At 37.5% G+C, this 23,359-nt stretch overlaps 1 protein-coding gene across 2 annotated transcripts; it reads right to left on the reverse strand.

Moving 5' to 3' along the window:
- Positions 1 to 18,590: 18,590 nt before the first annotated feature.
- On the reverse strand, positions 18,591 to 22,814 carry RGS1 (regulator of G protein signaling 1). Of its 2 annotated transcripts, none has more exons than XM_003999493.5 (5): positions 22,589 to 22,814; positions 22,149 to 22,229; positions 21,664 to 21,725; positions 20,190 to 20,353; positions 18,591 to 19,425 (listed from the first exon to the last, which is right to left on the reverse strand). In XM_003999493.5, exons 1-5 carry the CDS (start codon positions 22,723 to 22,725, stop codon positions 19,240 to 19,242), a joined length of 630 nt encoding a protein of 209 aa, XP_003999542.1. In that variant the 5' UTR covers positions 22,726 to 22,814; the 3' UTR covers positions 18,591 to 19,239. The 2 variants fall into 2 exon arrangements, with proteins under 2 accessions (XP_003999542.1, XP_006943029.1); XM_006942967.3 differs by having other exon boundaries at positions 21,664 to 21,728; positions 22,589 to 22,813.
- Between the last annotated feature and the right edge of the window lie 545 nt (positions 22,815 to 23,359).

Genomic DNA, 23,359 nt, shown 5'->3' on the forward strand with positions numbered 1-23,359 from the left:
TTCTACAAAATATCTTCCACAACAACACCCAGCCCAATATTGGATGAATGGGGTACTTGGTGGAGACAAGTTGGTACATAGAACTAATCTTCACAATCACTGTTGATAATATGAAGAAAATTGCCAAGATAATAGAATAAGCAGATTTTTCATTTTTTTGCAAAGAGGAAAGGATTCTTTTTGTGGATTGTTATGTTAAACCTCTCAATTAAATTTCAGACATCTGAAATTGCCAAGGAGAAGTACAGAGTTCTGACAGATCAAGAGTAATGCTTTGATTGCAACAAACAAGTAAAGAATTGTGTCCTTTCAAGGAGTATTATGGTAAACACTTCCAGGAACTCTGCACTTTAAAATATACAATTAGAAATACACCATCTTTGTTAAGATTTCATTTCCACTCCTTCTGGCACTTCACAATCATTCACCAAAACAAACCCATCTTTTTGTAGCTAATGGAGTTGAAGGCTAATCTCTTTAACTCGTCGCTTGAAACAGTTTCCTGTAAATCATTTAAAAACCTCTTCAACTTTTCTTAGACACATTTTTTAATTACCTTTCAATGTGAAGATGGGTACAGGTCCATTCTCTAAAGTCAAGACTAGTTCCCAGTCTAGTTTAGAGATATTTCTACGCATCAATCTATATGTTTCTGTGAAACTGTCCTTTAGTAGTTTTATTTCAGTTTACATTAGAGAGTTCATTCTCAGAAACCATGTGCAAATCACTCTTGCTTTGGGACTTTCTTTCTCCTTCCAGTTCTCAGTAAAAAATGTCCCTGAAACTTGAGTTTTATAGCCTGTGTAATCCAAAAACCATACCAAATTTTCCATCAATTCTGAGGGTAAAAAGGAGTTGGAGAGCTTAAATTTCATAGTTTCTAGGTCTTTTTCTTTAATGATAGGCTTTGCTTATTCTTCAGCATCTCAACACAGATGAGCACAGGTTCTTCCTTACTTTATTAGTAGCAACAACAAAAAATTTCTTCATTCACACACAGCACTTATTAGGTAAGTTAGCACATGTTACTGTGGAAAAAAGCCAAACAAAAAGTGTGTATTTTTGTCTGGGAAATTGGGTAAAGTGAAGGAGTTTACATCATAATAAGTCAACCTCAAATGAAACAAGAGATACCCAATATGCCCTGTTACCTCACCACCTCCTCTCTGGCCCTCTCAGCTTGTGGTCCTCCTCTTTCCTTTCTCTGGCTCACTCTTCTGCATTTATAGCTACCACTTCCTTTGAGGAGCCATTATAGCAACTTGCTCCCTTTGCTTACAGGGAACATCTTCCCTACCCATATTCAGCCTGACACCTATGCCCTTAGATTCTAATCTATCCTAAGGGAAATACCGATTTTTTAAATCAGATATCCTATAATTTTCATAAAGAACAATGAGACACTAAACACAAAGGCTGCCTAATGAAAAGGGCACATATGTATTGCAAGTGATGGCAAGATGGCAATAATGTGACCTAAAAGAAGACTTTCAACCAGAAAACATACACTGTACAGGTAAAGAACGCAACATTTTCTGTTCTATGGAATGCTGCTCCTGAATCAAAGGAGAAAGTTCTTTCCATTTCTCTTCTGTTTCAGCTACCCATAGGGACTGTTTGGTGGTTTTTCCTCTTAACTCCCATATTCCTTACACGGAGTGTAATACTCAACACTGTTTTTCGAAGCTATTGATAGATTGAATGATATTTTCATTCACCTAGCAAACATGCATATTTATCAGGAATAACAGGGAACGGAGATGCAAAAGTAAATTAGGTATTTTGACTTCAAAGACATGACAGTCCAATGATTGTCATTTAAATAAATTATCCAAATACATGGTATCAGTGCTATGATAAGCTTGCATTGTGGATACAGAAGGGTTACAAAAGAGGGTCTGGACAACTTTTCACTGACAATGTTTGGGTGTGGGTGGCCCAAGTCACTTTGGAAAACAAATAATTATTATATGTTCCAGAGATGGACCATTCAACAGTGGGACAATGGAAAATGCTTTTCTAATGGATCAAGGTACCTATTGGGTATGGGGCACATGTAGAGAAAGGTGAGAAATGATAGAAAGGTAGAATAAAGATGAAGATAGGGAAATTTTTCTCAATTTATTGTCTGCTGTAACACATTCAAATTGCTGGCAACAATTTTCTCAGAAGCATCTAGCAGAATTTTGCTGTTTTCCAGCTTTCAGGATAATAGCTTACCAAATTTGCACTAACAGAGTATGAGATAATGGGGAGTATGTAAGTGATGGATCAGTGAGCTGGCTATTAGTGGTTGTTATGTGGAATCAGGCTAAGATAACTTACCTGATGCTGGTGTGCAGAAGAGTCACTGGCTAGACACAATAGAGGCTCCACGAGTTATTGTTCAGCAAAATATTCATAGCGTTAATTGGCACTTTCTACTTCACCTTGATAAGATTTGTAAGCCATAGATTTGTTATTGATGTATAATTCTGTGCAGGGTAAACTGCCCTGTCCTAATGCACTGAATAAAAACAGAGAACAGCCTGGCATTGTATTACTGAAGTATTACTGGAGCATTGTATTATTGAAATATTACTAAAATATTCCCAAGATACAATTGTGTATACCAGCTTTAGTGAGGGAGTCAGCATGGGACAGTTTATAAAACTCTCTGCTCTGAGAGAGGTTCTAGTGCACTATTGACTTCTGGGTTTTTAACTTTATAAATTTATTATATGGGTCTCCATGGTCTCCATAGATAAACCACTTGATCTTTTTGCACTGGGGCTTCAAAATCTACCAACAGGAAGAGTAAATTAGATAACACAAGATCTGACATTCTGTGATTCCAGACAATGGGATAAATAGTGTGGGTTTTTATTTTCCTCCCACCAAGCAGATGAGAGAGTACTTAGCTAGACAAAAAGCCCACTTATATTGCTTTCTCATCTCATGACTTCCTCCCAGACACTACTGAGTGGAATAGACATTTAATAGGTCTTTCTTGACTGAGTAATGATCTTTCTGGATGGTCGGGAGCCCTCAGGGATTTTTGCAAATATTCTCCAGATTTGGACCCCAGGGTATTAAAGAAAGATGCCCCATTTTGTCAATGACGTTTCTTTTATGACACATTTAAAAGCATGGATTTTGGGGCATGTGAGTACTTATTTTAGTCAGGAATTTTCCTGGAATAAATTTGAACTGCTGTAATTGGAAATTTTTTCTGTTGTAATTATGTTATAGAAGCTGGGACATGGGTTCACTTTTATAAATGGAAAAGCAAAGTAATGCAGGCCACGAGGATTCATTTTTGAAAGAGAACCTAGTGGAAATATCACACCATCCCACCTTAGAAACTTGATGAACAAATACCCAGGGATAGAAACAGAAACCACAGGAGATAGAAAAGGCTCTGAACCATAAGAAGGAGGAAGAATGTAAAAGGAAGGGCCTGAATCCTGACCATAGGAGGAGTCACAAAAATCTCCCTTTGTGTGGGTCCACGGAGCTTGTTGTTGGAAAGGGAAATGAGTGGGTGGAGGATCATTGAATTTCCAATTTTAGTGAAAAGAAAACTTTCCTGTTGCTTATGGCTAAAACAGAAAAGAGGAAAAATCAAAGCAAGGGTGAGGACAAAAGGGGGAAATAGCTTTCAGGTAGTATTTTTGTTTCTTTTAATATAGGGTGTCTGGCACTAAGCCACATATGTATCACTGAGTATGGTGGATGAGGTAGGAATATGAAGTATAAAAATGGACAGTGATTTTAGAAAAGAAGCTTAAGAGTTTTGGGGACATGTTCAGAAAACTCTAAGTTAATCCCTTCTTAGCTTTTTCATATCATTATGCACATCTTAAAAAAGGATAAAACTTGTCCATATTACTGTGGTAGATGCTTGAAGGCATCCATTTTCAAAGGTGATAGGCCAGCTCTGGGACTTTAGCCACCCCATGTCCCACCTGAAGGGCAAAGGAATTAAATATCATTGTTCACCTGAAATGTAAATACCATGATAATAAATATATTACTGTGTTAGCTAGATGAAAGGTTATAACAAAGAGACTCCAAAGGCAAGTGGAAACATCTCCAAGTCATTGGGCAGGTAGATGACTACTACTTCCCAAAGCCATGTGGGTACCCAACCAACAAGGGTTGCTCTGCCTTCCTCTGTGACATTGTCATCATCTCTATAGTTAAAGCTGGGTGGGTATGTGTCTAGGTTCTAGCTGACAGGAAGTGGAGTAAAGTGTGGAGCTGGCCCACCCACCGCCGGGTATCAGTGAACACCCCAACTCCACTTACAGGCCCTTTTGAGTAGGGGATGGACAGAGGGAGAGGAGGAGAGAGAATCTTAAGCATGCTCCACTCCCAGCTTGGAGCCCGACATGGGGCACGATCTCATGACTATGAGATCATGACCTGAGCCAAAATCAAGAGTCATGCTTAACCGACCAAGCCACCCAGGTTCCCCAGAGAGTGAAATTATTCTATATGAATTTGGGATACCCCTAAATCCCCTAACACAATATTCTTGGACTAATATTGAATTTGGCACATTAATAAAGCTTATTAAGGGAATAAAAGCACATGGTAAGAAATAAGGTTTATTAATGAGATGTTTTGTTTTATTATCTTTTTGGACTGTAACAAAATGTCCAAGTAGTTAGAAGACTAGCTGATGGACCATTTGGAATATGTTGCAAATACAAATGGCCTTTTATAAGGAAAAGATTGGGCAAACTGAGGCAACCAGACAATTGCTGCTATTAACAATAGTTACTACAAATAGTGGCATAAAGAAGTCAATTTTCTTTTAATACAGAAAGGCCTCTTGAACATTTTGCCATAAGAAATATCCTACATTGAAATGATATTTATGAATCACTCATGTCTATCACACTTTAAGTGTCTTGAGATAGAAAGAGTTGGCCGGCTGCTATATACTCATGCTTCACCTTTATAGTGCAAATTTATTGCTGGGAAGTGGCTGTTCAGCAAGGGACTACATTTCCCAGACTCCCTTGAGGATTTCTGATGCCATGTGACTAGACTTCTGGCCAATAGAATGTGCACTAAAATGATCATATCACTTTTAGGCTCCATCCATGAAAATCTCCTTGTGTTTTCTTTCTTCACCTGCCAACTAGATATTGATGGTTAGATGACTATGTAAGCTTATGTTGAGCATGACAGACAGGTAGGTTAAGTCAGCCTGGTTAAGAGCAGAACTTCTCTTAAGAGAAATAAACTGAAATAAATTTCTATTATGCTAAGTCACTGAGATTTTTTCTTTTCCCCTGTTAATGCAGGTAGAATTTACCTTGTCTAAGTTACATCTTGATTCAAGAAACATTTGTTCTATGATTCATATTTTAATATGCTTAGTGAATTGCCTTGCTTAGGGTATACATTAATAAATTCTTATATAAAAATTAGACTATCAGGGCATCTGGGTGTCTCAGCTGGGTGAGTGTCTGACTCTTGATTTCAGCCCAGGTCATGATTCAAGGTTAATGAGTCTGAGCCCCATGTTGGGCTCTGAGCTGACAGTGCAGAACCTGCTTAGGATTCTCTGTCTTCCTCTTTTTATTCCCCTCTCCTGCTCTTTCTCTTTCTCTCAAAATAAATAAATAAACTTAAAAAAATTAGAGTATATGCATTGAGTTCTTTGAAAGAAAATATCAAGAATCCATTTTGAGCTTATTTTATTATTTTAGTTGAAACTCAAGATTTTTTTTTGTGATAAATACAAATATGTCGAATTGATTAATAAAGGGAAATAAAAATAAAAATAAAATCAATTTAAGCATGCACCTCTCTCCTCCTGAAAAGTGCTTAATAAAGTCTGGGTGGCCTAGGCACTCAGAGAGGTAACAAAAAGTAGAGAAAAAACAATCATCTGTACGTGTTTATTTGGTCACAGGTTGATTTTGCCAATATGTGTCAGACCATTCATGATGCCATGGGGGATTATTGGGCTTTACTCTTTTCTTCCCTTCTTGGTCTCCATTTTCCTTCCTTCCTTGATTTGCTTGCTTCAATTCCTATCCTCTTTGCCTTTCCCTGCTGCTAGTTTAGGAATCAGAAGCTTCCCATCATCTTTAAGATTAGGCAGTTCTAGAATTTGACAAACTTTACCACAAAGCCCTGACCAGTAAAGTTAGAAGGAAGCTTGAATTGCTCTGTGTCTACAACTTTATATCTCAAGATGGCTCCTGGGTGGGAAATAGAACTTCACAAAACTCATCACCTGTCCCCTTTCTGGTGTTTCCCACAATCCTGGCCCAGTTTTCTGTCCTGCTCAGCAGTAGTTTTAACGTCCTCTCTCTCTCTCTGTCTTTTTCTTTTTCTTTCTTTCTTTCTTTCTTTCTTTTCTTTCTTTCTTTCTCTTTCTTTCTTTCTCTCTTTCTTTCTCTCTCTCTTTCTTTTTCTTTCTTTTTTCTTTCTTTCTTTTTTTCCTCTTTGCATTGAATCTCCATTCCTGATCCTTAGCTTGTTTCCAAGTGAGTGCTTTAAATTATTCAAGGGAAGTAGTCTCATCTTCCTGTCAACACTGTACCCACTGGTCAGCTACTCTCTCTAGTAACTCTCCTCACCTCAAATCAACACCTATTGTATTTCTCCTTAGTTCAATTCCAGAACAAGCAATCCTCCTGCTGTTTCTTCCTTTCCTTCTTTTCTATTCATTTTCCTTCTCTTGGGAAGTCAAATGAGCTGTCTCCACTTATGATTCACCAGCCACTGCAGGTTCTTTCTCAAAAGACTACACTTAGAATCTAATCTTTTGAAAATAGAATTCTGCATTCTTTATTTCTACAGTTGATTATTATTAAGCAAACATCCTCCCATGAATTAACAATTTCATATAGTGGAAATACCTAGGGAATGAGTCAGCAAATGACCAAGTTGTCATTCTAATGTTATAAAGCTTGAAAGATTCAGTTAGCAGATAGCATTTAGTGTAACCCAGAGATATTGAATATTTTTTAAATATTTTAAAAAATAATGCAGGATACCAAGCAAGATGAAGTAAACTCTCAAAATGCTTAAATGATATAAAATTGATGTTCTTAAGAGGTTTTTTGATGATGACTGAGAAAATGTATCATCTATTTGGATGATACCATCATCCAAACAAACATTTATCATAATGCTGTAAAAGAAAAAATTGTACTCAAAAAGTAAATCACTCTACCTTGCTGAATTTTCATTTACTATCTATAAAATAGGAATAGTAACAGCTCTATGTCATAGTGCTGGTCTGGAATCAAAGAAATGATATATGTTACAGTTAGAATTCTGTGACAGGTTTTCATCTTCCTATTTTGTTTATGCACATACCATCTGCTAGATCAAACTATAATCATATTGATGGCATAATATGTGCCTGGTTTATCATAGCACTTACACCAGTACCTTACTTGAAGAATAGCCTTAAAAATTTTTGTTGTGAACAATGAACAATATATCCTTTAGTTTTGCCTTATTTCATGTAATTTATTCTGTTATATAATATGCTAATTTTAAAACATGATACAACTCCTTTTTTTTTTTTTTGGAAGAAGATGGATTACAAATCTCAAGTAAATATATAATGTAGCTGCATCAGAGGTCTCAGATGATCCTAGCAATAGTTTTGGAGGTGGAATAGCCCTTCATATTTGATATAGTTGAAGCAAGGAGGCCAAATTTTTGGACCCTGCACTCACTAGTCATTGGCCCTAGGCTGCTCCCAAAGAGGGGATATAAACCTGGTGAAGCAGCTTTCTTAGGACAAAGAAAATTCCTGGAAAGAAACTCATCAGTAAGCTATTAGTAGGCTGAACTCAGGTGTTAGGAGAGATAGCACTTTGGTTCTGAAGATGGATTGTGCCCTATCGTATCTATTACAGTTCACCCTTGCACTACCCAGATATAATTGCTTCATACAGGATATTCAACTGTATCCATAAACAGCTGCTATAGGGTTCTGGAAGGACTCTTTTCCTGGGGAAAGTTTTCTGGAGGAAAGTCTGTGGGATGAAGCACTTCACCAACACCATCACCACATTTGGTCTAGAGGTCACAGCTAGTCTTCATTATTTTTCTCTTCTATTACCCATTCTAGATTCCTCTCACCCTGGGCCACCACTTCTGCTGGTGTTTTGGCTTATGTGTTGGAGTTATCCAGATTATCATTGTTCAGGGGTCTGATTCCCTGGTCACCATGCCCACCCCAGGCCTGGCTGCTACATTCATCATTGTACTATTTCAAGGGTCAGGAGATGCCCCATGGGAACAATTGAGTGCCCAAAAATATTCTTTCTTATCCTTCATCTGTAACAGCAGCCCTACTTTTTCTTAATAACCAAGATCAATTACCTCTGCTGGGATGATGACTCCTTTCTCTGCTTGATGGTCTCTTAGTACAAGGAGCTCAAGGAAAGCAATAGGTGCCTGCAGTTTCAAATTTAATATAACTGTGGTTTTGACCTTGATGGAAGCATTCATCTTCTGGGAGCAAAGTCACTGAGAGTGATAGCAAATGGGGCCACTCCTACTCTGGCCCTTTGGTTCCCAGACCCATATATTCCATATATTGTGGGCATAGCACCATATAATGGTTATTAATTAAGAGTGTATCCTTTATTCTAGAAGATGGTTCCTTAAAGAATATCATCGCAAGATGGTGCCTCAACTGTGCCATCACAAGACCATTCCATTGCTCCGTCAGGCTGGCAGCATCTGGGTATTATGGCATGTGATATGACCCTTGGATCCCATAACCGTGTGCCCATAGCTATATCACCTTTGCTGTGAAGTAAGTCTCTTGGTTTGATGTGATATAGGATCCTGTACTGGTGAGTCAAAATCTACAAGCCCTCTTAGAGTGGGGCTGGCTAAGGCAGGAAAGGTAAACCTATACCGTAGTTGATATATATTGATTCAAGTAAAGACGAATTACTTCTTTCAAGGTGAAAGAAGTCCAATGTAATCGAGTTGCCATGAAATGGTTGGTTGGCCCCTGAAATAGGGTACCATGTCATTTGTTCAGTATTGGCTCCCTTTTTCTTGATGATTGGGCTTTGGCAAGGACAGTAGTTAGATCAGCCTTCATGAGTAGAAGTCCATTCTTTTGGGCCAATGCATATCCATCTCTGCCATCATTGTTATTCTGTTCATGGGCTGGCTGATAACAGGCTGGCTGAGGTCAACTGGTAAAGTTATTCTATTTGGTTGTTTATGCTTTTTGTGTAGGCAATGATCTCTGCTGAGTATTACCATGTGGTACAAAGGCCTTTACTTTTGAACACTCTGGTACGTCCACCCATATGCATCTCCCCTAGACCTTCTTATTCTCAATTTTCTTTTTTTTTAAGTTTATTTATTTATTTTGAGAAAGAGAGAGAGAGAGAGCAAAGCAGGGGAGGGGCAGTGAGAAGGAGAGAGAGAACCCCAAGCAAGCTCTGTGCTCTCAGTGTGGAGCCCGACGCAAAGCTCAAACTTAAGAACTGTGAGATTGTGACCTGAGCCTAAATCAAGAGTCAGATGCTCACTCAAGTGAGCCACTCAAGTGCCCCATCTTATTCTCAATTTTCTAAACATTGTTCTTCTAGGCCTGAATCCACTAGCCAAGCCATTCTCCACTGCCTGTAAGTCTATGCCTAGTCTAACCTCAGGTCACTTTTCTTTCCATATTAAGTAGATGACCAGGTGCATTGCCATAAAATGTAACACTGAGGAGATTTTCCCTCACTTCTCTCTTTTAGGTCCACCCCTTAGTGGAAATGTATTTCAGTAGCAGTCAATCTTTAGCCTCCACCTCCATACTATCCCAACACAAACTTGGGGCTTTTCATCCTCCATCATTCATCATATGGGAGCCCTAAGCTGCCATGGGGAACAGATAAGACCTGCTCATGTTCAGCGTTGGATTTACCATTTCCAACTCTCAGAGGATTTCTGTGGGCCCACCTGATTTTATGGTTTGGTGATCTCATCTAACCCAGTTCCTAATGAACAGATGCTCCAATACTATTAGGCCCAGTCACAAGCCAGGAGCTCTGAGCTGGGCTGACTCTTCACACTTGTCCTAATTGAGAAAAGACACCTGGATGTTTGTTCCCCACATTGGCCATCCAATATCTAGAGATCGTGCCTCTGTCTGACACTGCCTATAGCAGGGTGGCAAGTTGGTCTAATTCTGAGTTTGAATTAGCAGACCTATTGGAATCTCCCAATTCTCTTTTCTTTGACCTAGCTGTATCAGTAATATTTTGGCCTCCACCTTAGTTTTTTTATGGTATTTCTCAAACAATCAGAACCTAAGTTGGGAAAAAGGACATTATTCCCTTTCAAGAGACCTTTTCAATACCCAACACCTACATAAGCGATTAGGCTGACATAAGTGTCTGCTCATGATGGGGGTGATATCTAATGGGGCACCACACACTCTCCCAGTTCTTCTTTCTAGATTTGGAGTGTTCTGTTTCTCTGTCCCATCAGGGCTCTAATCCTAACTCCAAAAGGGGAGTGTGCATCACCATCACTTGACTAATACCTCTTCCTATGTATTTTCAAAGATTTACCAAATGTTCAGGGAATTTGTCCTTTTAGTGTTTATCCCTCTTTAATTGGGCTCTCCTTTACCTCAGATTTTGGATTTACATCAAAGGGAGATATAAGCATTAGCCTCCTGCCATACTTAAAGTAGTCCATTTCCTCCAACTCTGTCCACTGTTTTTAGGCCATAGTTGTACATCATGAAATTCTTTTCTTTTAGGATGAATTAATTCATAGGCAGTTCTTCAGTTTCTCTGGAAAATTGGCCCTGGTGAGTTCACCCTCTAATTTTCCTGGATGCACTGAATTCACACTTCCTGTCTGAACCCCAGCTTAACCACACACATGATTTCCAGGGCCCCACATCACATATTCTTGGAATTCTGATTTGGTGATTGGCCTGTTTAAACCTGCAAGTATTTTTACCAATATAGTATATAGCCCTAAATTGAGTCAAAGTGAGTGAGTGGAAAATACATGTTGCATGGCCAACTTTCACTTAGGTTTTTATCAGTTGTAAAATTTTCCATCACTTATTCTTTTCCTGCTTCCTAGCCCTCACCTCCCTTTTTGTGTTGTTTTTGGCATTTTCTATTCTAAGTTACGTCTGAAATATGCTTTTCACATATTGTTCTCGTCCATAGCTTACATCCTCTGTTCCAGGCAGCTCTATCTCAAAGAAAATCACAAGGTCAGAGAGATAGCCTTTGCCTAATGTGGGAACTAAATAATATTGAGCTGTGACAGAGATATTGCCCTGGTTTTTTCCAGGATGTTTCCAAATATCTTTAGAGATGAAATAAGGAATTGTTTCTTTATGAATAAAATGTTGTATATACATATATTATACACACACACACATATATATATATATATATATATATATATATATATAATCAGTGTCTTTGCATTCATCAGGATAAAACTCCCTAGTTGTTCTAAAAAATAATCTCCTAATCTCATAGGCTTTTATTTTTACTCATACAAATGCTGGTGTGGGTTGCATGACTATTCTGGGTCTGGTAACTCCTGCATGTAGCTTTGCAATGTCAGAGTCCTTTGTCTCTAGCAGTGTATATGGAGAAGAGAGAGATAACCAGCATGTTTTATTGCCAGTTCTGGAACAGAACTCAGTTTCGTGGCCCTCATAATGTAAGGTGAAATATCAAGTTGTAATTCAAGGTAAAATACCAAATTCAAGTAAAATAACTACTGAGAAGTAAATACCCAGTCAAATATTGACTGTATGGAAACATTCAAAGAAGGTTCTAAATTTGCCACTCACTGTCAGAGGACCTGTGAAATGTAGTTTTCCTGAAGTCCAAGGAGAGGGCCTAAGATTGGCAGGCATGTAGGCAGTCTCTATCACAACCTCCTGAAATGAAAGAGAAAAAGAAATCGTTATTTTTGGACAATGAGAGCTAAAGTAAAACGATATTGATGTGAGCGATTAATATTAGTAATTAAGAGGACAGACTTATCCTAGCCCTTTTGGAACCCAATAATGCCAGAAGTTACATTTATTGGTGAGTTACAGAGCTCAGTGATATGGTAGTTCAGAAAGTTACTTGGGTTACTTTGAATTTAATACACGTTTGTGTTGTGCAACCATCATTTCTCTAGAGCCATATCCTCCCTCCAGGATAGAATGACTAACCCCTTTTCTGAGTTCTCATAGCACATTGCTCATGTCTGTTGAGCTGGTGTAAATGCTGCAGATTCCACAGGAGCAAGATGGAGAAGCCGCAGGATATCTGTGATTTCTTAGCTTTGCAGCATCCTAAGGAGCGGGAGGTGTGGTTTGCCCTCACTGCTCCCTTTTCATCAGGAACTTTGGATGGGAGTAGGCAAGCACCCAACTGAGTTAGTGATAATAGACAGAGCTTGCTAATGGAGGTAAACTTGATGTAACTTGATGCCCAGGGGAGTTCCTTAAACTGTTGCTAGCACCTGATGACCTTTTAGAAAGTTGGCACCACACAGCTTCTCCCCTTAGGGAGAGGAGGGACCACCAGTCAGTCCCCTTTGGCTTTTCATCAGAGACCTGAAGAGAGCCACTGGGGAGGTTAACTATCATACAATCTTAATAGTCCCTCCTTGGGGCGCCTGTGGCTCAGTTGGTTAAGCATCTGACTCTGGATTTCAGCTCAGATCATGATTTTGCGGTTTGTGAGTTCAAGCACTGCATCGGGCTCTGCACTGGCAGTGTGGATGGAGCCTGCTTGGGATTCTCTCTCTGTCCCTCTCCATCTTGCTATCTCTCTCCCTTTCACAGTAAATAAATAAACTTAAAAATAGTCCCTCCTGTATACCTCTCTTATAATGCTTAGTCTATTTCACCGTAATGCTTTTTTGCTCTTTTCTTTCCAAGAGCACTGTGAGCTTCTCAGTAGTGGAGGGCTCTGTCTTATTCATCTCTGTTTCCCTACCACCTAGGATGGTTTATGGCACATAGCAAGTGTCATTAATTGGTGAATATATTAAGGGAGCAATAATCTAGACTCTTTTCTAGAAGTTTATAGTTGAGCCCAGATTTCTAAATTTAAAAACCTCGGAGTGAGACATTTTTTGTGCTTCTCCCCCTCAATTTTGACACTTTAAACTACCCTCATAGATAGTGTAAATTATAATCATTCTAGTCACCATTGTGACAAAACAAAACAAAACAAAACATTGTAGGAAGTATCTTGCTCAATTTTTAATATGGGAACATGTTCTATTACTTGTTTACAGTGGATCGTATGTAAATACTGAATTAACAGATTTAAGGAAAAAAAGCACTACACTAGGAATACAATCTGTTTTTAGAGCTGATTCAAACTGAGGGTTTTAACATAGAGTATAAACTTTAAGACAAATGGAAAACATGTAGATTTTACTGATTTAAACCAAACCCACCGAATTTTTCACCATGTTTGACTAGAATAGCAACAGAGAGTTTGAAGGAGATAAGAGAATATCTGAAACCCACAAAATTCCCATTTTTCTTTTTCTCAATCCAGAATAAAGAGCAAAAATAACTTCACCTATTTTGAAGAGTTGAGGTAAGAATTATTGAAATGAAGAATGTGCCAAGAGAGTGACCAGCTAACTGCAGGCCTCCAGGCCCCTTGTTTCTCTCTGTTGCCAAGAAGCGAACACGAGAACATTCCACCAGTCACGTAATTTTACTGTCAAGTTAATGACCAGGCCTTCCATATAAGGAGGCAGAATTCCTGCCCCAGCTTTGATTTCATCACAGTCCTCTGTGTTGTCTAGTGTTCCTGATCCCTGTGGCGGCTTCTGTTTTGCCTGTCTCTTGGCCTGAATCCTAGACTTTGGTTTTGTTTCCTGTCTTTGAAAGGTGCTCTCAACTTAGAGCAATTGCTTGCTGCAAATGTGTTGAGTCTCTTGGTTCTTGGTTTTTGTTCTCAGCCTGGATGAAGACTTGTAAGCCTCTGTTTTTTCCAAGAGGAGAGTGACGTTTAGGGGAAAACATGTGGAATGCTTCATCTGTAGGTTAATTAAGAATAAGCTGTTATCTATTGAAAGTACTACATAATTTATTTTGCATGTGGAACTTCTTAAAATCAAAAGCCTCAGCCTTCCTCCAGTACTCCCTTCTTCTATTTCCAAGTTGTTTGATGCACATTTGTAACTGAAGGGCCTGAGAGAGGATATATTTAAAATGCACCCAGAAAGGAATTTGCTGTAACTTTGAGGGCCTGGGCTAGACAACCCAGAGGGATCCTATATTGCTTTCTCTTATTTATCACAGCATACTGCTAACCAAGTTTGTCTACTCCCCCCTTCCTTCCCATTGCTTTGATTGCTGCCCTAGTTCAGGCCCTGATCTTTCCTGTGGGGCTAAAAAAACTAGCTTCACACTTAGCTTTCCTTCCTCAATGATGTCTTCCTTTGGAAGTGTCTTCCACACTAAATCTAGAATTAGCTTTTAAAAAACAAGGTAATGATGTCACATTCAGAAAGAAGCATGAGATAATGGAAAGTCTTCAAATCTTGGATCTGCTACTCAGTAGTTATGTATCCTTAGATAATTTTTTCACTTTTTTGTTTCTATATTTGTTGAGGAAAAAAAATAGGCTTAGAGTACTTATCTCAAAGAGTTTAGGTGTGGACTTAGCAAGTTATGTGTATCTGGCACAGCGTCTGGATGGCGTAGATACTCAAAAACAGGTAGGTACGTCTTTTCCTCATTTGTTTAAAGTTTCAGTGCTTACCTACCACATAAAAGATGAAATGTACATTCTTTGGAGTAGACTGTATCTCTTCTTAGAATCTACCCTAAACTACATTGTTAGTTTTCCCTCTTATTCTTTCTTTTCCCCCGTATATTCCGGCCACACCAAATAAGTCACCATTACTGAAGTTTTTTTTTTTCTTCTTTTTTCCCCTGATTTCCTGACTTTCTCACAGACTCTTCTCTGCACTGAAGTGTTCCCACTTTCCTTCTCCCCTGCTTAGGTTCTATTTATTCTTCAAGATTCACCCAAATTACCCCTTCCCTGAGGGAAAAAATGGAGAAAAATCAGTCAGCTAACATTATAGCAAGTAAAAATACATATTAAATATAAGGCAATTGCAAATACTTTTCCTGAGTGAACAAATCTAATGTCTATTGTTATTGTTATTTGAATATCTACTTTTGTTAAGAAAACTTGGAGTTAAGGAACTTTTTAGAAGTCTTATATTTTTGACTTGAAAAGAGAAAAACGAAGAAATTGTTAGATATAGTGGGGTATATGTCCTCCTCATTGTTATCTTCTTAGATCCCTAGTTTCCTATGATACGCATATTAGAAATAATATAAAATAAATCTGAGAAAGTGAACTTGTTTTTATTTTTTAAATTAATGAGTTTTATTTATTTGTTTATTTGTTTATTTATATTATTTATTTATTTTTAATATAATTTATTGTCAAATTGGCTAACATACAGTGTGTACAGTGTGCTCTTTGTTTCGGGGGTAGATTCCTGTGGTTCATCGCTTACATACAACACCCGTGCTCATCCCAACAAGTGCCCTCCTCAATGCCCATCACCCATTTTCCCCTCTCCCCCACCCCCTCATCAACCCTCAATTTGTTCTCTGTATTTAAAAGTCTCTTATGGTTTCCCTCCCTCTCTGTTTGTAACTATTTTTCCCCTTCACTTCCCCCATGATCTTCTGTTAAGTTTCTCAAGTTCCACATATGAGTGAAAACATGTGATATCTGTCTTTCTCTGACTTATTTCACTTAGCATAATACCTTCCACTTCCATCCACATTGCTGCAAATGGCATGATTTCATTCTTTCCCATTGCCAAGTAGTTAAATTCATGAGTTTTAAATCATACATATTGTTAACTGCAACTGCTTTTGTATGACAATAGAACACAAAATGTGAGCTGGGACTCAGACAGAGCCATTGGATTAGATTTCTTTAGATAGTTTGGGGCACCTGGGTGGTTCATTTGGTTGAATGTCCGACTGCAGCTCAGGTCATGATCTCATGGTTCATGAGTTCTATACCGTCATGGGCTCACTGCTGTCAGCACAGAGCCCACTTTGGATTCTCTGTCCTTCTCTCTCTACCCCTCCCCTGCTCATGCTCTCCCTCTCTCTCTCTCTCTCTCTCTCTCAAAAATAAATAAGAAAAATAAAACAAAATAAAAATAAATAGTAGATTCATGACAGCTAATCACATACTATGAATAGTATTATAAAACAGTCACACCATAATAAAAGTGCCAGTGTAAGAAAATTATCTTTTCAAGTATTTTTTAATATCTTGAATCTATGCTGTCATGATGAGTTTTTTTTTATTTTTATTTGGTTTTCTTTGAAAATGAGAAGGTGTCTTAGATGTTTGTTTTGACCATCTGGCCAAAACTGGATGGCTGTTTAACATGGCATCTTAACAAGACAAAGACCAGAAGCATTTATTTTGTGACCAATGTGTGTCTTGGACAGTTGCACTTCTCATGCCTTGAAGTCTGAAGGGCCTGGACTATTTAATGTGACAGTAGTACTGGAAATAGAAGCAGAGTGTCTTGTGTTTATATGGACTCACTCAGTTCATATCCATTAGACAGTGAAAATAACTACATAGCGATGGAAGATTTTAGAAAACCTTTGCGGACGAGTTATTCTATCTGGGCCTTGAATAATTGGCTGGATTTTGAAAACTGGGAGGAGGGAGGCAAAGGCATTTTAGATGGATAGTAGAAATTAACCAAAAGCCTGGAGATAGTGAAGCCCAGGACTCATTCAAGAAAAGACCATCCAGTATGACATGAAGGTAAGAAAGTAACCAGAGAGGAGCAATGGGAATTATACCACCAAAGTCTAACTGAGAGTGTTTTCAATTCCAGAAAGAGAAATTTGAAGTTATTCTATATGTTATGAGAAATGACACGGTCAAATCAGAAGGGGATGTTTGTGGCTATTCAGAGGACGGATTGAAGAGAAGAGGCTGGCAGAGGGAAAACAAGGCACATGAGTTAGCAAGCAATGAGAGCCTAAGGCAGTGGTTATAGAGAAAGAGCAGGTGATATGCCAGCTCCCCACACTGGTGGTGGAAGGAAGATTGGCAGAACTTGGTGATGGAATGAGTAAGGGAGAGAAATACTTGATTATTACTATTGTTATAAACCTGAATTCTTCCTAAGCTTCTCTTACGATGTGATCTGCTCAACCATGGAACAAAGCTTAAGATGGAGCCTATATGGATTCTATTCCATGGAAACACAAGAGTAATACTTTAAAAATATTATTGCGTCTTGCCCCATACTTTAGCTCTGGACCTGATGACTGGGTAAGCCTATATTGAGAATATCCATCATATTTCACTGTGGTTTTGGGGGGCTGATTATTCAGTAAGATATGAAACACAAGCACATGGGAAGATACAGCTATGTGCTAGCATGTGCATCATCTTGGTTATTTTTCTGCTCTCTGTAGGTGATCCTTACAGAGTAGTCTTACTTTCATATTTGACACTTTGGAAGACTATTTACAGACTTGAGTGATTTAGGAAATGTGTTCTGGTCAGTGGGGGGCAGTGTCACATCGCAGAAAGAGCAGTCAGATTTCTGTGCAATCCCTGGGAGTGTGATTTTCACTTAATCTTAGGGTTCCCAACCCTGAATTATCTTTTGAATCACCTGGGATTTCTTTCTAAAATATAGATTTTCATACCCTATCCCTTGGAGATTCTGATTCAGTCAATTTGGCATAAGGTCTGAAAAAGGTGTGTTTTTTTGTTCTGTTTTGTTTTCTTAAACATCCTAAGTAACTTTGATAGCTAAATTTGAAAACTAGTGGTTTAATCTGAGTCTCAACTTTCGTAGGATTGAGTTTTATAAACTTTCAATTACAATAAAATCTCAACTGTTAATGAAGTTTCTTCTTGAAATAACTATTCTATCCCCTTTGAAAAGGCTTCTTCAGTCACCTGGGTGGCTCAGTTGATTAAGCGGCTGACTTCCCTCACGTCATGATCTCATGGTTTGTGGGTTTGAGGCCCGCTTTGAGCCCCCCATAGGGCTCTGGTGTGAAGCCTGCTTGGGATTCTGGCTCTCTCTCTTCTCTCTCTGGCCCTCCCTCACTCACAGTTTCTGTCTTTCAAAATAAATAAATAACTATATATGTGTGTGTATATATATATATGTGTGTGTGTATATATATATATATACACACACACATATATATAGTTCAAATAGTTCATCTATATTCAAATAGTTCATCTATATTCAAATAGATGAGAAATTGAAGAAGTCATATATATAGATAGATAGATAATTACTGCATATATATATGACTTCTTCAATTTCTCATCTATTTGAATCTTGACCGTATGAGAACATGTTTGTTTGATTTTTATGCATTGTGATAACAAAGAGAAAACCAATGAACTTTGTCTAATAGATACATATAATACATAAATATAGCATTAATTGTATGATAGTTTTAGTTGTTGAAGAGATGATAGAAAGTAGAAAGACACTTGCTTGAATTTTTGTTAAATCTGAGGAATAAATACCAGTTTTTAAAAACAGCAAAGAAATGTAAACAGAAATGGCTTCTATATATTTTTAATACAAAACTCATTTATTACTGACACTGTGAAATTTACAAATTCTGACTTCCCAGTTTTAAGAGCAACAGCTTAAGTTAATACATTGTTTTCTTCTTCATTTCTTTCAAGTCAAAAACAAACCAAAAAAAATAAAACAACACCAAAAACCCTTTGGCATGAAAAATAACAACGGTGGTTTCGAACACATATTTTCCAAACAGTCATCCAAGTTAAAGACTTGTTAGCAGCTCAATAAATCTCTATATAATAATATGTAGCATAAATATAAGCTGACCTTGAAGCTTATAGCATGTTTTAATCAGTTTCAAAATCTTTATTCACAGTTTCTGTGTAACTGAACTTTCCCAGCCTTCTCAGTTTTGAGAGATTTTTCTGACATGTCCACTGTATGAAGGAGACAGTACCACAGTGTCTCCTTCCTGTTACTGTCTCTTGGGTTTCATCTTGCTCATGTTTCTTCGATCCTGAGCCTGGATAACTTCCATGTGAATCCATGTTGAATCATTTGTTCTTCCCCTGGGCCTGTGGAGTCACTCAAAAGGGCCAGGTTGTTCACCCAGGGAGCCATTAAGTGGCACATTCCTTCTGTCCTCGAAACCATCTTCATTTCTCTCCAGCTAGGAACTGATCACTTTAGACTATTAGCCTGAAGGTCATTCAGCAGATTTAAGTAAATATTTGATTTGAGAAATCTGGGGTAAGAGTCCTTTTCCATAAGAGTATATATAATTTTTTGGGCTTCATCAAAACACGTTGGTGTTGGTGCTTTAATCTTCTTGGCTGTAGATTCTCGAGTGCGAAAGTCAATATTGATCTAAAAACAAATACTCACTAGTTAATATGCACTTCCAATATATTGCACATTTTATGATGTAGCTATGTTTGTTGAAGCACCTCAAGACAATGGCATTAAGTCCTCGTTTATATCAGTTCAAGTATCTCTTAAATGCCTATTCTAAACCAGCCCTATACTGGATGTGAAGGAGGTAAGAAGAAATATCCTCTCAAAATTCTTTGTTCCAAGTTAGCTTATAGTATAGTTGGGAGATGCAAAAGAGGCAGGCGTGAAAAATTTAAATATCCATACAAGGTGATACATGCATCAGAAAAAGTGATATGGTCATTTGAAATGTATAGGAGAGGACACTTTGTGTAGCTATTTTTTGCTTGGACCAAGAATATTTCATGGGAAGGTGGGTACATTACTAAGTGAAAATATTTCTGCTGCTGCAATTGTGTGTATGATACATACTAATCTGTGTTTTATCCTAATGTAAGATGAGCATCTCATTAAGGACATTCTGATATGCAATTCTGGCTAATAATACTGGTAGTCCTACCCACCCCCTGTCACATTAGCTAATTTTGCAAAATCAGTCTTTTCATCCTACTGTCTTCAAATATACATAAATATAGAAAATTAGATTATTATTGCACTGAAGTATATGAACATGCCTAAGTACTTAGCAATGAAATTATGACACTTAAAAAAGATGTAATCTTGCTATGTGTGTGGAATGCTATTTCTGCATCTAAGTTCCTTAAACATAAACTGGTGGTAATGAAGATAATACTCACTTGTTTAGCAGCATCTGAATGCACAAATGCTTTATATATTTTCTCTGCTTTGCAATGCAAAAGATCAGACTCCGTTTTTTTATAGTCTTCACAAGCCAGCCAGAACTCAATGTTCTCCTCACTGAACTCAGACTTCAGGAAACTTCCAAAGACATCTTGACCAACTAAAAAGACAGGGCGGGTGGTGATCTAATTAAATTAATTGAGCCGGTAAATGAATACAAGAAAAATACTATTGCATTGCCTATGCACAAAGGTAAGAGATGGCTAATGCTGAAATAGCTGTGTCATAATTTATAGAGATGGGAAGGCCTCAGAGGTTCTTTCATTTATAGTTTATCTGGGGCCAAACAAACCTATCCACAGTCACACAGCTACTTAGTGATCTACAGAACAGTGTTTTGCTTCCATCTGTTAATTAAGTTAAAATTCTGCTCTTGTGATTACAAAATAATCTCTTTTCTTATAAATACTAACTCCTAACCAGACTGTAGAGTATTTTAGGAAAGCAAACATTGACGAAAGTCATTAACATCATGTTCATTATTACCAAATATAATTTCCCCATCCAATTCTTATTAGTCAGAAAATGTGCTGATGTGCTGATTATATTTGCTCGTGTTACTGAGGCTTTTAAATGGGCCATTTCTATGCCATTTATTTATTTGGCTGGATTGTAAACTAAGTCAGATAATAAGATGGATGAAGGATATTGAACAACTTGACCCCCAAGCAAGGATTCTGGAGACCACTCTGCTCACCCATACCTCTGAGCAAGGTCTTAATCCCAAGAGAACTCTGATGCCTATGATTGGGGAAAGGCAAGCTGATTTCATTCTTTACCTTGTCTTATCAGAAACTCCCCGTCAAGACTGTTTAAAAATTGTTCTAATCCTATCTGTGTTATCATATATCATGTTACATATAATGCAATTATGTATTATGTGTCTCAACTTCCTTCAAGGCAACAAGGCACTGTGCCCTTGTTTTTTAATCCTTGGTTCTTCTAAAATGCCTGCCACTTAAAAGTGAGCTAAATGAGTAAATTAATGAATGTATGGATAATACAGTAGTTAATTAATTGAATGAATCCCACTTCTTACATCCAACAGTTACAAAAATACATTCTATAGGGAGCTTTCAGAATGGCAGTTCACATGTTGAGATGTTTGGTTTATGTTAAAAAACTTGAAACTTCAGAACCTCAGCATAATTTTAAATTTCACTCCTATAATGACTCAAGGGAATACCTAATCGTCTTGGCAAATTTGTCCGAAGGATAGTGGCAGAACTGAGTACCAGGTCTTTACACTACAATGAGACATAATGTACTGAAGCCATTAGTGACTACAGAAAAACTATAATACACCTTTTCACACACTCTGCTATCCAGAAGACGATATGTTATTGAAGTCATTCAATGTATTAGTGTATTGAGCTAAACCCAAAACATTTAGCAGTTAATCACACTTACTTTGGTTTGCAAGTAGTTTTTCCAGAGATTGAGACCACTGCATTACTTCATTAGCAGAGAGTCTACTGGGGACAAAATTTACATAAATTAGTGAACTTTTTTGTGTAATCACAAATAAAATCAGAATGGCTGCTATATTTTGGTAATTCCACAAACTAAGATTCTAGTTCTATAATTTTTTAAAAAAAATTGTCTGTAAGAAAACAAAACTTCCCTTAAAATTACTATAGATATGAAAAATATCTACCAACAAAGTATGAAGAAATCCAAATACATATACTCCAGCAGTATAATAAATTGCAAATTATGTACACACATGTTGACATTTAGTTTACATTCGTACTAAGTAGTCTACTCTTATTTGGCTGGTTACTTAAAAGAAATGAAATCTAGTATGTGCAATATCAATCACTTGCTAGAATATAGAGCTAGCTAATGCATAGACTACTCTTAAAAAGAAAAGTCAGCAGTATTAATGTACATACATGTCTTTGGACTTAGAAGATTTCATTCCAGACTCTGGATGTGGGATCATAGATCTCAGGTATGCTTTCATATCCATCCCACTACAAAAGACACAAATATGAATATTCATATTTCCTTATTAGAATACATATTATTTGTAAAAGGAGCATGAAATAAACTTCTCAAGGAACAAGGCAATAATAAAAATTATTGTTATAACATTTTGCTGTATTAAGATTGAGCTAATTTTTATGAGCCAAAGTCTGCAAAAATTTCCATATAATTTAATGGCCTATCATGATTTATTTTTTAGACATACACATATATACATATACAACAGCTAATTTCTGTGATCTAGTTAAGCTAACTGCTCATATTTTCTTCTATTCATTCTCAATCCTTCTGCCATTAAAGATAATCTAAGTCAAAATCCACAAAGTGACACACAAAATGAACTTACAAAGTCTTTGGCCTCTTTTTTTGAGTTTTGTCATCTAGAAGTGAATGGTCAGTTTCTTTCAATTCCTTTGGATTAGCAGAGAAGAACATCCCTGGCATTTTGTTTAACCTTGGCGTGGAGATCGCTGCTGCTCGCATAGTCCTCACTCCGTAAATATCTGCTGGTCAACGTCTGGGCGGCTTTATATAGTAAAGGCAGACAGGCTCGTGCTGTTCAAATGAGTCTGTTTATCAAGTGATGTTACCACAGACACTGGAAGTTCCCCCTTTCTTGGTGTGTTATGACGTGTATCTTGAAAAAAAAAAAAAAAGAAAAGAAGCATGCAGTGATGTCTTGTGGTTGAAACTTAACCAAATGAGAACAGGTCACTTGATTAAAAAGAAAGAGAAAATTTAACCTACAGAGGCACACACATATATACCACATGTCTAAAGTATTCGCAGCATCAACCTTTGGTTCTAGGGGATGTTTGTTTCTTCATAAAAAATTGCACATTTCAATAAAATATTTCATTTGGCATATTTATTGTATCACATACAAATTCAGTACTAGACATGTATATCCTCAATGCTTTGAATAGTCCCTGACTGCAAAATTCATCTGATCACAATATTTGAAAAAGTTCTTTTTTCCTTTCAGAAAGCAGTGTAAAATAAAATACCTTTTATCTGGTGCTCTTGGGTAGCTCAGTTGGTTGACTGTCCAACTTCCACTCAGGTCATGATCTCATAGTTGGTGAGTTTGAGCCCCACATCAGGCTCTGTGCTGACA

This window comes from Felis catus, chromosome F1 (genome assembly GCF_018350175.1).
Source record: "Felis catus isolate Fca126 chromosome F1, F.catus_Fca126_mat1.0, whole genome shotgun sequence".
Lineage (NCBI taxonomy): Eukaryota > Metazoa > Chordata > Mammalia > Carnivora > Felidae > Felis > Felis catus.

Coding starts and splice junctions, on each gene's coding strand:
- RGS1 (XM_006942967.3), bottom strand. CDS start 22,725: ATGCGAGCAGCAGCGATCTCCACGCCAAGGTTAAACAAAATGCCAGGG. Junction 22,230..22,588: donor AAAAAGAGGCCAAAGACTTT/GTAAGTTCATTT, acceptor TGTCTTTTGTAG/TGGGATGGATATGAAAGCAT. Junction 20,354..21,663: donor AAAACTACTTGCAAACCAAA/GTAAGTGTGATT, acceptor CTGTCTTTTTAG/TTGGTCAAGATGTCTTTGGA.